General features: G+C 39.9%; 1 protein-coding gene across 1 annotated transcript in view; it reads left to right on the top strand.

The window, feature by feature from the left end:
* csmd2 (CUB and Sushi multiple domains 2) overlaps positions 1-15,011 on the top strand; it is a 281,630-nt gene that overhangs the window by 70,341 nt on the left and 196,278 nt on the right. The window contains 1 exon segment of the mRNA XM_034236672.1: positions 13,081-13,275. Coding sequence (XP_034092563.1) covers positions 13,081-13,275 — 195 coding nt within the window.

The raw sequence follows: 15,011 nt of genomic DNA, 5'->3' as shown, positions 1-15,011 counted from the left end.
ATTGCTTTAATTGATATCAACCAAGCAGCTCCCTCTTTGCTGCCGTGTTTAATAATTTCTCCGTATACCAGGCCGCTCCGACGCGCGGCCATTCGTCAGGCCGGACCTATCGATCAGCCGTTGTCAATTCACTCGGTTCATCCATTTCAGGCCCAATTGACTGTTGAGTATTCACTTGTTAGCCACCTAAATGTTAAAGGTCAAATTGAAGGCCTAGTACATTTGTTCTTGGACGTTGTGACAGTAGTCAAAGCTTTGTCGACCGAGTCTCTTTATCGATTTTTTTAATTCCATTTCTAAATCTGTCAATGTGCACACTTAATTACCATGGATGTTAATATACACATATGTTGGAAGTCATGGTTACTGACTATAGGATTGCTGATAGCTCTGTATTGGATTGTGAATAATTCAGTCTATACTTTGACAAATCACATAGCACAGAACAGATATAAGCAAAAACAAACAAACACAAGCCCTGCATACTATCATTCCCTCAATAAAATCCCATGAGTTAACTATGTGTGTTCTACCACTTCTTCACTTATATGGAATCAATGTTTGTCGTTTCCAGTGTTGACGCCGACAGCAGGGAAACAGCCCGAGCCATTTAAGGTTGATTTATTGCATTTATTGGGAAGAGAGACAACCAGGAGGGGTCTTAGAGGAATAAACCTTCCTCCTCAGACTGCTCGGAAGTAGACAAATATCTTGACGGGTCACAAACAGAAACTGGGCTTTTAACCGATTTGTGTTTACCCTTGTGTTGATGTTTGTCTCTCTGTGTGTGCCTGACAAGCTCTTGCTCAAACTCATGGTGCACCGAAGCGTACAGTGATGGCACACCTGTTTGTTTTCTGTTTGTCTCTTACCCATCATTTGGCATTGCTACGTGCTCTATTTGGGGCTTTAATTCACAGTTACTATTCGGTATAATGAGGCGAAGACTAAGAACATGCTGAGGTGTTCTTTCAAAGAGGGGAGACGGTGGATATTTTTGTTCACCGTCAAATTCACGTTTGTAAGAGTGGATTGGATATATAATTGGCCTCTTTTGTGTTAAGAGGTGCACAGGTTTGTAGCTCCTGAATAATGTGTTTTGAGTGAAAAGGTGATCACATGGTTTATCTATGGGCTCTACCTGGATCACCTCCAGAATTCCATATGATTTAGTTGCAGCATTGCACACAGCTTTGTTGTGTATGGATCTTTAGCAGTGGGTTTGAATAATGTATTTAATCATGTATTTTACAATATAAGCGTTCTTTGTTATTCTTAAGTTAAATGGAAATGTAAAGAAGGTAGCAAAAATTGACTATAGGATGGTTTATCTTCAGGGAACTTTTACCTACGCAGTCGGTCTGAAATGAAAAGAGGAGACTAACTTAGTGAATACAGGATGGGATTGGGAGGAAACAAGGAAGCAGTAAAACCAGGAAACTACAGAGTATTCAGATAAGATGATTACATACATCTTAACGAAACGCCCGAGGTGAATTGGATTACAATATTAATTAAAGTTACAAATCTTTGGGAGGAAGAATATTTGATGTCACATTACACATGGGAAGAGGAAGGCATATTCTAATGGATTATCATTTTTTTATTACAATTATGAGTCAGAAGCGGAAACAAATCTATAATGCAACAAAGCACTAGCCTTGTGCCAGAACACATCAATTTAGTCGATTTTATGATTGAATGATTGAATGATTCATCCTTTATAACTACAGTTCAATTCAATAATTGACCAAATGTTACTAATTATATTACCACCAAAGATCTAAATGTGTTTCACATGATTATTGTAGGGTTCGTGAAATACGCTGATTCAGACATGGTGCAGAATATCTTAACCTGTTAGGCCCCAAGCCTGTTTTTCAGGTTTCAGGCTCGAAAATGACATTCCCAGAACAAATGACCATATCTTCCCTTCTAAAAGGGTTAAATTAATAATCTTTTTTCTCAAAGTAATGATAAACCTGTGAGTTGGATGTAGAAAAGTCAGAATCAATATAGATGTTTTTTATTTTAAAGAAAATTCAGATTGAACATGGAAAAAAAACTGTAAATTATAGTGTCCGTCCAAAAAATATGTTGTACTTATAGTGAAAACTAACCTTGGATGATGGGTTAGTAGACTAAAAGCTTTAGGAATCCAAAGTACAACAGATAATAAGTACCCTGTATCAAGATTGATGCAAAACAAGTGATATTTGACCTTTTTAGACAGATTTAGCAAAAAAAACCTCTTCTGGGGCCATTTGGATTTTCCATATCTCTGGCCCCCCTTCTTCGATTTTGACATGTGACATCTCTTCCTGACCGTTAGAGCCAATATAATCGAAGGGAAATCGTCCCATAGACTCTCATGTTTAAAAAATAAGGTGTCGTCTTTGCGCATGCAAGCTTCTGCAGAGCGTAGGAATATCCCTGCTCTGATCTTGAAACGGAAAAGCAGTTTTATTGCTTATGGATTATCAGAACATTTCAAAGGCGACACAGACACATTGGATATTAACCTATGGATTAACTACACCATCGTTTTTATCGTTTTAATGCCATTGAAGACCAGTTTTGACCAGACAAAGACAAGGTAAGCCATGTTAGCGTTTTTGGCTACCTAGCGTGACATGTTTTGATGTAGGTTTTTGTTATTTTCTCCACGAATTTTTTATCTTTGAGTGTTGAGGTGGGTACCAATAGATTCTGTGTCCTTACAATCATAAACGATGTGTTGGATGTGCACCTAGGATAAGTAATAAGGGTGCTAGGAGTGATTTTCGGTGCAGTAATAGGTTAGCATTTTTCGCTCTGGGCTAATTCAGAGGGTCAGTGTTAGCAAATTTGAGTTAAAAAAAAAAAAAAGATGAGTTAAATGAGTTTTTTCCCGTTATATGGATATAAAACATTCATAGTTTATTAAATATGAAGGTTCCTTAGACGTTGTTTCCTGCAAATGACGCGATTTCGGCCCCGGATACGGGTCCGTGGGGCTTAAGAGGGAACCAATAAGACTACTTGTATTGCAGATAGAAAGTTAATTCAAATTGGGAATCCTCTAAAACGTTGTTCTGTCTACAGATAAGTTCTTACAAGTGTTTCACACCTCCTGATTCTTAGCTCATTCAGTATAGGGCTGAACGATTAATTGATTTTAAATCGAAATCGCGATTTTAAATGATGCGATTATCAAATCGCAAAGCCTGCGATTTTTGTTTTTTTATTTAAAAAGAAAATCTTGTGTGTCAGTCATCCACACCAATCAGAAGTGCTGTGCTCCACATGTACCAGCAATTGTTAACCAATCAGAAGTGGCCCATGATAGAAGGTGATAGACAGATTGATCCAATCACCTGCCAAGTATTTTTGAAAGTGCCTGCCCTTTCCAAATGGCTTCCAATGGAGCTTTCCTAGATGGTTTGGTGAAACAAACCATCTGAGTCAGGTTAGTAATGCTCCATCACATGTTCTACATCTATTACAGGGTGAATCTTAAACTGAAGCTTGACTTTAAAGCAACCCAACGGAAGTTACATGTAAATTTAGTTCTTTCACTCGCAGCTTGGGCTGCGGGGATGCTAGAGACGGGAGCACGTTGGTACGACCTTCCTAGCCGGAGATATGGTCGCATTTTACAATAAACTTCCGTTGGGTTGCTTAAAAACAAATATCGCAAATCGAATCGTAATATCTGTCAGAAAAATCGCAATTAGATTATTTCCCCAAATCATGCAGCCCTAATTCAGTATATGTCTCTTTTCATTGTTTTACATATGGTGTCAAAGGCAACTGAAGCTTCTACTTCATTACAAATAAAGTGTAAAGCAGTGCAAGCTGTCATAAAGGCGGATCATGCACCTTGGTCTAAAACATTTGCGAGCATAAGAAATAAAGATGGCAGGATGATTTAACTTGTGAAGAGGAGCATACAGACGGCAGTCCTGTGAGTTATAGTTAAGCCAAACACAAAACTGCATGGTCTGCAGTGCACTAGCTTCTCACTCCACAGTCATTAAATACTTCCTTTGACCTTTGTTCACAAAGGCCTTTTACAGAATGGGAGCCATTGTGTTCTTAACATTTTAGGGCTGGGCATGAACCTTTTGCACTGCCTTGATTGGCACTTGTCTTTCTGAAAAGCACATTTAACTTTCACCCGTGGAGGCACAGCATACTTGTCTGTGTAAAAACATTAATACATCTACTTTTATTAAATTTAGCAAATTCAAACGACTAGTGAGCAATCCCATTCCACTATTTTCGTGTTCATTTATTCAATGTAATTATTCCTGCCAAGTAGGTTATGATTGTCCCCTTTTTTAAATAAAAAGGAACATACATACAAGTGTTTTTAATACTTTATTTTAAAATGGTCTCCTACCAAATGAATAACACACCCTGATTGTTCAAGTACATTTCTCTTCCCTACAAAATATCCGAGCAGAAAGCCTTAGGGTTGAGCCCTGCATCTATATAAATTATATACCAACAGCTATCGATACATATGATGAAGTCCCAGTCTTTACCATATCTTTGGAACCGACCCAGTCTGAGCCAATAATATAAAGTAGACATTATTTTCTTCAGTCACATTTAGTTATCCAGGTCTTTTGGGAAATATCTGAAATGCTCCCTTTTAATCTGAGCTGGTTGGAGGAGGGGCTTGTGGGGTCTGTTTCTGATTTACAGCAACTGGCATGCTGCCAGAGTGTCAGTGTCATATCATAGAGAAAGAGTAGTAAACCAACTGAAGCCTGCATGTCATGCACACAGTGTGTTGGTAGAGAGAGTAAGTAACCGGAGTAAGGACCACAGCAGCATCTAACCGGACTAAAGTGATATTTGCAGATAAATACTCAGGCTATTTAATCTGCTTCTAGCCTGCAAACTGAACTAGCAGAGCGTGTTTTTAAAATGGATGTTCATGAGCTAAGGTGCAAGACAAGAAGTGTGTTCATGTTTGTTAGATATTAGGATGGACACTTCAGCAGGAGAGCTGCTATGGGTTGTTGTGACTCTTGTGTAGCAGACTGGCTCTGTGTGACTCTGCTCTGCCTATAACACAATGCTGACAATACAGCTTTATGCAGGAATTCATTGAATATCGGAATAAGATATCCATTTGCACAGATGTGTGCAATTGTTTTCATCTTAAACACATCTTAAAATGAATTGTGATGATTTGTTACATGGGTTTACCATTTAATAAATAAACTACTAAATCTGCCTGCATTTGTGTGTATGTACACATTCAAATGAGCAACAACAGTAATCAACCATTGACTTTGGCCTGCTTTTAATAATCATATTTTAAAGATTATATGTTTAACCCACTGCATACAGAAAATGGTTCTGAATCAAATACATATTTTTCACTCAAACAGTTAGAAGTATTTCTTTGCCTTTTATCATAACAGGCGATTTAGTTGGTAGAGAGAGAACTTCAGAAATTAAGGAGAAAAGCCAAGGTTAAATAAAGGTATTGATTAATCTTTCCAATGCACCACTGCTCTATTATCTGCATAAGTCAGATAACTTAACTGATGGAAAACTAAATTGAATTGAAGGAGACGTTGTTAATGGCATGTCAGTGTGAATAGGCATTTGACCTGTTGACCTGACGAGTTGAGAGAGGCTGCTTTATAATTGCCCGGAGGATACTTTTTCTTATGTGAAGAAGACTTGGACTTCATCTCCCAGTCATGTGACATACACACATGCCAGTACTGGTGTGAAGACTACCTGGATAGCTATGAATATATTATCAAGGGGACTGGAGGATTTGAGGGGTTTACTGCATTCTCAGAAAAGAGGTTCACTTATTTTCTCATATTCCCCACAAACCTGCATGTTCACGCATCAAATCTCCCCTTCCACATTGTCCTCTCTGGTGGGCCTTTACTGTTTCCAAGGCAACCTGCCGAGCAGGGGGAGAGAGGATTGGCTGAGGGGAGGGCAAAGTAAGACAAAATGCAGGAAAACAAGATAGCAGGATATAGAAGCCTTCTAGCTGTTGTTCACACAGCAGGACACAAGGATGGCAATATGAGTCTCAATGTATTTACATCATGTTTTAGTTGAGAACAGAATATGCTGACATTTGAGGGTTGGTGCCATGCATTCTGTATGGATATTCATTTTCCAAGAGAATGAATAGCAATGGATTTTGTAACTCAAAACTTTCCTTTTGCATTGCTCTTAGTCCAAAACTTCAACATGGAAAACACACTTTCAAACTAGAGGAGATTGGAAATATTCTCTCTAATACTTGTTCCCAATATCATACCAAGTACTGATTATAATACACATGATCTTTTTTCCCCAGATCTAAAATATGTAAACTTCACTGCGTATAACTGATGTGTAATGTCACTATCCAAGCAACACAAGGACTCTCATAGGAGAAGCCTATACTCCAACAATCCTCTTGCCCGGTAATTGACTGTTTCGCTATCAGATTGTAATTACTTTGCTGCACTGTCTTCTGAAACAGTTTTGTCTCTGATATGGTGTTAAATAGACCATTTGTTTATGCATAGTAAATGACTGCATTTCACATTGTAAGACAGACTGCATCAGGACAACTACTGCAATTGCGCAGTATCTCAAACCATCAACTTACAAACTGATGCGAATACAACTATTAAAAAAAAAACAACATTGTAGATTGCGTTCACATCTAGTTTTCATGATTTCCTCTGGGTGCACCTGCGTACTTCACCTTGCAGGTGTGCCCACAACATTTCTGTAATTGTGTTGGAAAGAGCACTGTCAGTGGAGAGTAGCGCAGGCAAAGCCAGGAGGATTTAGATGCTTCCAGACAGACTCAAGGCTGGGCACAGACGTGTTGATCTCCCTCCCCAGATCCCACAGCCCTGTCTCTCATCTGTCTTCTGGCTTTCCTTCTCATGCTTCCTGATCCCTCTTAGTTTAGTCTCATATATACTGAATGGCACATTATTTCGTTTTGCAGACATTGTTGGTAGCCATCAATTCTGTATGAGCTCCCTTTCACACCTCAGCGATTCCCGCACAGCAATTGGCTGTTATGCTGCACATGATGTCTGTTTGTGTGCGTGTGTGTGTGTGGCAACATGACAATATCTAGAGTGCATTCCAGTCGGTGTTTGTATTCATGTTTTTTTGTTTGTGTGACTGTATGTGTACAGAGCTTCAAACCCGCATTCTCACTTCAAAATGTGAGAAGCTTATGTGTAGCTTGTTGTAAAATCAGACTTTTAAATATGGATCTCTTGCCCAAAACCATTCAGACAGCGACCTACAGGGCATTATTAACCTTTACCCACACACACAACCAGTACACACACACTTTTACACAAATAAATAAAACTCATGATCGCGCACACTGGTAAGGGTTTCCACTGCCTATCGAACACTGAGACAGCTTGGCTTAGTGTGTACATGTTTCTGTAGGAAAGAAGCCCTACAGAGTATTATGGGAAAAATATGATTAGGCACATTTACATGAACTAGTGGTAGATTTATGTTGTACGTTTGTTATAACGTTGTAAGTATATATGAAACAATCCCTATTGAAATACTAAAGAAAGAGGACTTACTGACAGACGTTTAAGATCTATTTAGCTAATATAGCAGATTACTTGCATGTGCACACACTCAACCGTTGGATGCTATCTATTTCCTGGATGCAAAGGAGAGTTGATTCCTGCATTCCTCAGCGTCTCTAACCAGAAGTGATGGGAGTTGCCAGCTTCTGTTCAGCCCATGTGTAGGGAACAGGAGGCATTGATTGAATTGCTGCTTGACAATGCAGAAACTGCTTATTGAGCTAATGCACCTGTGTGTTGGGATCGATCTCACAATATCACTTCCAAATGCATGGCAGGAAGATGTGAGCAAGGAAGGAGGCCAAGGAAAAGGAATGGAAAGAGGGAGGAAATCAGGAAAGGTGGAAAACAGTGATGTTTGATCTGCAAACATGAATACAAAGGTGGGTACTCAAATACCTACACGGCCAACATTGAATTGGTCGTCAATGAGCAACTTGCATTACTATATTGTCACCTTTAGTGTGTCTGTCTTTGTACTTCTGGTAACTCAGTTAGAGACAGTGCTGCACAATGAAACTCCTTCATATTGATCACAGTGCTGTTACTTCCAACATCCTTGCTTTTATCATTGTGGGGGGGGTCCCTACCAACGGTTGACATAATATGGATCTTTTCCTGTTTCCCCCTCTCTCTCTTTCTTACTTCTGAGACAGTCCTTATTACTAGCCCATCCTTGTTTGCTAATTTAAACCAAGTTGGAACATTGAAGAGAAATACTGACACAGCGGCGTGCGTTGAAGCTTGCCGGCGGGCGTGTCTGAAACTCGACCAACAACCAATCACATGAATCTCCCGCCCCTGACACACAAGCAGCGGTTTGATTGGCTAGAGCTTGTACTGGCATATGATTCGATTGGCTGACGCTTCTGCAGAGGCTTCAAAAGTTGAACATTGCTCAACTTTTGCAGCGAGCCACGCCAGCAAAGCTCCGCGTCGCTTCCCACAATGCAGTTCGGCGAAAAGTGACGTCACCCCATTCAAGGTGAATGGTGAAGCTTTCAACGCACACCGCTGTGTAGACGGGCCGTGACAGGTATCTAGTCATGTTAGGAAATGCAGTCATTGTAAGGATAAATATAAATCAGGAAAAGTGGCTTTTTGCCTGCCGGTGCATTCCATACTGTACAGCACCTCCGCAGTACCTTACAAGGAATATGTATGTGTAAATACTTTACTTGTTATGTAGCACTTTTAATGATTTAATGCATATTGTTCAGTTGGTTAAAACAGCGCAGACACACTGACGTTGGATCACCTTTACTGAGACTGGCTTGTCTCTCCAGCTGTTATGTTACATTGTTCCTTTGCTTCTCACACACATTCTCTCGGTTTGTCTTTAAGTCTCCTTTGCCCTTCCCTTAACCTCAACATATTGCATCTGATATAATTCCTGAAATTGGCAAGTTCTACAAGAGAATTGTAATTTGTATTACTTAAGAGACACAATACATTATGATAAATCTGCTCTTGTAGATAAAGCAGAAATCATAATTTCCCGATAATGTAACCTTTTCAGTGTCTACAAATACAGCAACTATTCAAATACGTTCTTATAGAAAAACACCCTTACAACGAGTATTTGCTATACATTTGAAAACCTTTGGCAGCAGCCTGTTTGAGAACATGTTTGTGACAAATGTGTTTTACAGAATGCATGAGTATATTACTTTTCACTTTCCCAGAGGAGAGGATAACAAATTAAGGAACAGGCTTCAAGTCGCCCAGGAAGAGACACCATCAGTCTTATCCGGGTCAAAGGTCTTCCGATTGGACGTTCTCCACTGTCTTCTGTCTTAGTCAATGAGAATAAAAGGGTATAAAGGGAGATGGGAGGGAATAAAGGAATGTAAGCGGATGATGTAAGGGGCGGATGGTATGATCGATGGCATGGCTCTTTGCTCTCAGCGTGTGTGTGTGCACACTTGCTTTGTCCCACTTGAGCCTGTTCATATGCTTTTGACTGTAAGCCAGTGTGTGCCATAGAGAGGGAAGCATTGATGGACGAGGAGCATCCTTTGCCGTTTCAGCAGTGGAAGTGCTTAAAGTATCCGGGCCCCCAGGGATGATCCATGTCACAGTCTCCCATCCTGGTGACTTATGGACCTGCCATGACAAAAACCCAAGGGCTGCTGACGCGGGTTTGGGTGTGGGGGGGTGGGATATAATAGTCCACGTGATGACACAGGCCGGACCCCCTGGAAGAAACCCATGACTTGGTTATAAAACAGAAAGGCTTTTGATCTTTAGAACAATGCTTGAGATAATGCTGATGCATGAAAGTGTGTGCAGGGGAGGAAGTTAATGGAGAGTAATGTGAAGTCGCAGGCAAATATATTTTCTAATTGTTTCTCCTTGGTGTGTGTTTTAGTGATGTTTTTTTATCTTCCTTTCCATCTCCCTTTTTATACTTTTGTTTTTGTTTAAGATATAACCTACAGGAAGCAATTTGAAAATAGTGTGATAAATACGTTTGAAGCACACAATGCACAAAAAGGCTGTTTTTTAATTATACACCTCTGCCTTGTTTTCACAGTTTTGGAAATATATAGAAACTCAGTTCTCAGCAGGTTATGCTGAATTATTATACCTAGAGAGAAACTTTACCTGCTACAAAATGTTAACCATTATCAAGTTACTTTACGAGGGAAATAAGAGTGTCGGAACAATGAATGTTTAAATTCAGGTGTTTTGTCCACTATGAATGTCATGGCCTTGATACATCATATCAAATACTGGCAATGTTGGAATGAAGAGAGTGTGGATTCTCAGGCAGGTTACTAGGTATTTGCCAATTCAGTGCTCTAGTTGCACCAGTAATTTCACTTTTTCGACTTAACTTCACAATATTAGTGCCCTGGCACTGGCACAAGTCAAGTCTTGAAACATTAACTATTTCTGTTCTGTACTATTTCTTACACGCCAACCCTATCTGAGCCGACCCCCCTCTCATTTAATGTTTCTCAGACTCAAACCTTTGTGACATAGCAGCTACAGTAATCCAGCCTAGTTGTACATGGTGACAACCACAGGGGTGAAGCCATTACCCGCAGGCCACCAGGGCCCCCTGTGGCCATGCTGCTGCACTGAAGCCTGAGTCCCAGCGGCTAATATGCTAATCAGACAGAGTCCTTGTTTACAGCATATGCTTATCTGGTAGTGATGGAGGGGGAGCTATAATAAATTGGCCTTGGCTGGTCAAAATAAAGGCTATGGCACAGTGGAGCCTGAAAGTGACAAGTCACTCTGTCATCAGAGTATAGCAAGAGGGAGAGTACCCGAGTACTAATAAGGTATTTTAAAAGATAAATCAGCACCGAGTCATTCAGGCTGGAATATTTGATGTCTGAGCAGGTGTTCCACCTTAAACAGATGGAAAACACCTGCTGTGAAATTACTGATTGGGATGGAACTAGAAGTGCAGCACGCAGCTGTAGTCCTCTGTGAGTCGCTGCACATTTCACTTTTCATATAAGTGCTTCTTTTGAAAAGTAGGGAATTTCGAATTGTGACAATAGTTCTTTTTTTCTTTATTTATAGAAGGACCATGCATACAAAAACATTAATCTCAGCAAAGAGAAGAGATGCAATATGCCAGATTATAGCTAATAGCTCATTTCCATCTGTGGTCCACAGTTGGCTGATGTTTTTCTGTTGAACAACAATGTTGATACTGACTTTCTTGATTGGAACTACTCTGTGCTCGTATATCTTTAGGTGGGAAATCCTTTCAAAACGAGCTAGCATCAGAGTGGCTTAGCTAATTGGGAACTTTATGAGACATGTTTAATTAGAAATGTATTTAAAGGAAGAAATTGTGAAATGCAAAGCACATATTTCATTATAGACGCATCCACATGCAGAGAAAGTCCATTACCTCCAAATCCCCCTGCACACAAATACGCATTTAAATACTTGTTATTCATTTCTAATATTTTAATAACTTACTGTCTATAAATATCATCACTTTTTCTGACCTTTTGATGTTTGTATGAATTTGTTTTCTGTCAGTCACTAATGCATTTCCAAATACGGGGACTCGCACTGAATGGCGAGACAGTACATTTCCTTCTCTTTTTTTGCACATCTGTCATCTGCAAACCCCTCAACACACAGTCCATAAATATAGACTGCCAAAAATAACAAAATAGCCCAAATTCATATCCAAGCTTTGAGATAGCGTCACTTAGATAGGCTTACACTGCAGCTTCACAGTTAAGGTAACCTTTGTGAGGGGAACATGCACACAGACACATCCAAAATAATGCTCTTAGAGGTGATGTTTGTTGATGGTGGACTGGACACAAACAATTTGCAGTGTATTTATTTAGCAGCCAGTTAATTCTACCGCTCAAGCCCTGTGGAATGCACTGTTGGATAAAAATGATTGATCCGCCCTTGTTAGACCTTGCTGTAAGGATGTTTTAGCTTACTGTGTTAGAAAAGGGAAAGAATAAAAGCCTTTTGTAGGGTGTGTGATGCATATAAAAAAACACTGTTGCAAAGAAGACATGTCATGTAATCATGCTTATCCTTGTTTAGACATATCTTAAAACAAATGAAGAACATTTTCCAAACCAAATATGGGGCTGGATTTATTGTCAATGTGTTTTTTTAAGGCTGGATACATTTGATAGAAAAAGGAATTGTACATTGAGTGTGCGGTTAAGGTGCCAGTAAGCTGTGTTGCAGGATAGGAGCAATTCGGTCCTCTACGGTGTTCAGCACAGACCCCCTGTGGAGACACTGAGTTTCATCCAAAGTCCATCACATGCTCTGGTCAGCTCCCTCCTTGTGTGACTGGGGCTGCAGGCTGGATGGCAGACTGCACGTGTGTGGAATGCATGTTTGGTCATGGCAGTTAAATTCAGACATATTAATCATATGAAATGTAGAAATAACAAAACTATCCACCCTCTAACTATATATAATTGTATAGCCAGCTGTTATCAAACACTATGTAATCAATGAGAAAATAAGTTACAATAATGTCTTTTACTGCACCAGTGATCAAGGGGATCAGGAGCAAGAGATTGGCTGAACTTCCTTTGAACTCGATTTGCATAATAACACACAATTAGACTAGGTTCTGTCAATACAGGGCTCACTTATTTGCATGCAAGGACATGATTGGACTAGCCATGATGGTCAAGATGACATCAAAAGCACTTTAAAAATAAATTGAAATGTAAATCGACGAGAGGATATAAAATGTTAATGTTACATACAATGGTACATCATCTGGTTGGTAGTGCTGTATTAACACTTTTGTTATTACACAGATCTGTGTATAGCAAGACAATATTTTATTCGTGTTTTTTGGAAGTCATTCATTGCTGGGTCAGATATGTTGGCGTGTGTGTGTGTGTCATTGACCTGACTGTTCCTGTTCTTTTCACTGATGTTCTGCCTCTTGTCAGTAGTACTAACACGACAAAGTGCCCCAGGCTGCCTCATTAACTCTTTATTCTCTCCCCTTTCTCTCCAGCTCTGCCCAGCTACACTTGTGGTAATCCTGGACAGCTACTCAATGGCCACCAGCAGGGGTCCACGTTCAACATTGGGGACAAAATCCGCTACAGCTGCAGCCCGGGATACGTGCTCGAGGGTCACACAACCCTGTCCTGCCTCGCCACTTCAGCGGGCACTGCTGCCTGGGATTTTCCCCTTCCCTACTGCAGAGGTATGAAGGAGGGACCAGGGATAAACTGTCTGCCAGAACAGGTCTTTGGGCTAAATCTAAGGACATTGTCTACAAAGCAAACGTTACAATTAGCTTTGCAGAAAATGGTATGCCTCTGAGGGCTGAAAGAATAATCAGAGATATACCACAGATGATCACATTTAGTTTGATAAATATTTGCTAAAAATTACTTATTTTATATTGACTAACATCAAAGATAATTTTTGGCCAAATCATAGGGATGTTATTTCAGGATTACATCAGAATTAAAAAAAAATACAAATCTTGGTGATACCAAATTACATTAATTAGATATACTAAAATATAATTTGTATCTCTCTAAAACAGTATTCAACCTTTCATTGTCCTTCATTTACTAATCAATACACCCATCCTCCAGTCCACACACACTCACATGTACTGTATGTAAACCTTACATAATATACAGTCTATGATTTAAACACATCTCCACATAACCTCAGGAGGTTTTCTGTAGTTATACTGATATCTTATTTACCATGACAGGACCTCATGTGTTAGCTCCCAGTCAGGTGCTTGTGCCAGTTGCCCTTTCCTCACAGTTAGCCCCCCTGTGGCAGCGACACCTGCCAGTGTCTGTTGGCTGACCTATCATCACACAATTCTTGATAATGTTTCACTGTAGGCAAACGTGATATTATTTGACATCATTTTGCAGGATTTTGCTAAACTAAAAGTAAATTCTCCCATAATTAAAATGCATGCATAGGGAACATGTTAGCATGTATGTCCCTTTGCTCTGCCCATGTGGCCGATGCTTTGTGTCAGTGTGCTGGCTGAGCATGATGCTGAGACACTGGGCCATCTGCACCCAGGCTGGGAGTCAGGAAGCCCACATAGGAGCACACATGGCTGGTACCCACGTGCCAGCACATTCCCCACCCACCAAATCACATGCACACGCCTCTACTCCACATGTATATGCAAAGTTATGATGATCTTATATTCTAGAAACTGTTAAGAATTGTGCCATATTCCTTCCCCCTTTCTTTTTCTCTCTAACGTCACTAACAATTTGTTGTTTATATCCAAACTAAGCTTCTTCATGCTCCTTTTAAAGGCCCCAACAAGACTGATCCCAACAAAGAAAATATAAAAAAGCTTAAGCCCTAAAGGATTTTATTATGCCACTGTTTCAGCAAATATAAACGAGATTAAGAAACGGGCAACTGAGGTCTCATAATGCCATATAAGTCGACTTGTACACTTGAGTCCTCCTTCATAAGGCATTAGTGTATCATTAATGTCACTCTGATTTTAGAGCCAGCCAATGGCTATATGTGTAGAAGCAGAACTGACACTTTACTTTGGGAGCGAGGAAGAACATTCTGGCACAGTCACTTTTCTGGACTGAAGAGACGGCAAACGTGCCAGCGCTGTCAGGCCATAGAAGATAACCAGCCATTGATGGCACAGATAATGTTTTACATATCCTATCTTATGCTCATCAATTTCTTCCCTTAGCTATAATCTTTAAAAACGACATCACTTGTCATGAGTATACTTAGAAGTGATTTAACCTCACTCTTTTATTCCGTTTCTAACACTCTCTCCTAACCCTTAAGCATATCTTTCCAGAAAAAGGCTTACTACTGTAACTGCTAAATGTCATCCTTTTTATAGATACAGCATCACACGCACATATCCATTCATCTTCTGCCGCTTATGCTTTATTCAGACGATTACAAAAGCACTCT

This window comes from Gymnodraco acuticeps, unplaced genomic scaffold (genome assembly GCF_902827175.1).
Source record: "Gymnodraco acuticeps unplaced genomic scaffold, fGymAcu1.1, whole genome shotgun sequence".
NCBI classification, from domain to species: domain Eukaryota; kingdom Metazoa; phylum Chordata; class Actinopteri; order Perciformes; family Bathydraconidae; genus Gymnodraco; species Gymnodraco acuticeps.
Note: the sequence above shows the minus strand (reverse complement) of the source record. Positions and strands in the feature narration are given on the sequence as shown.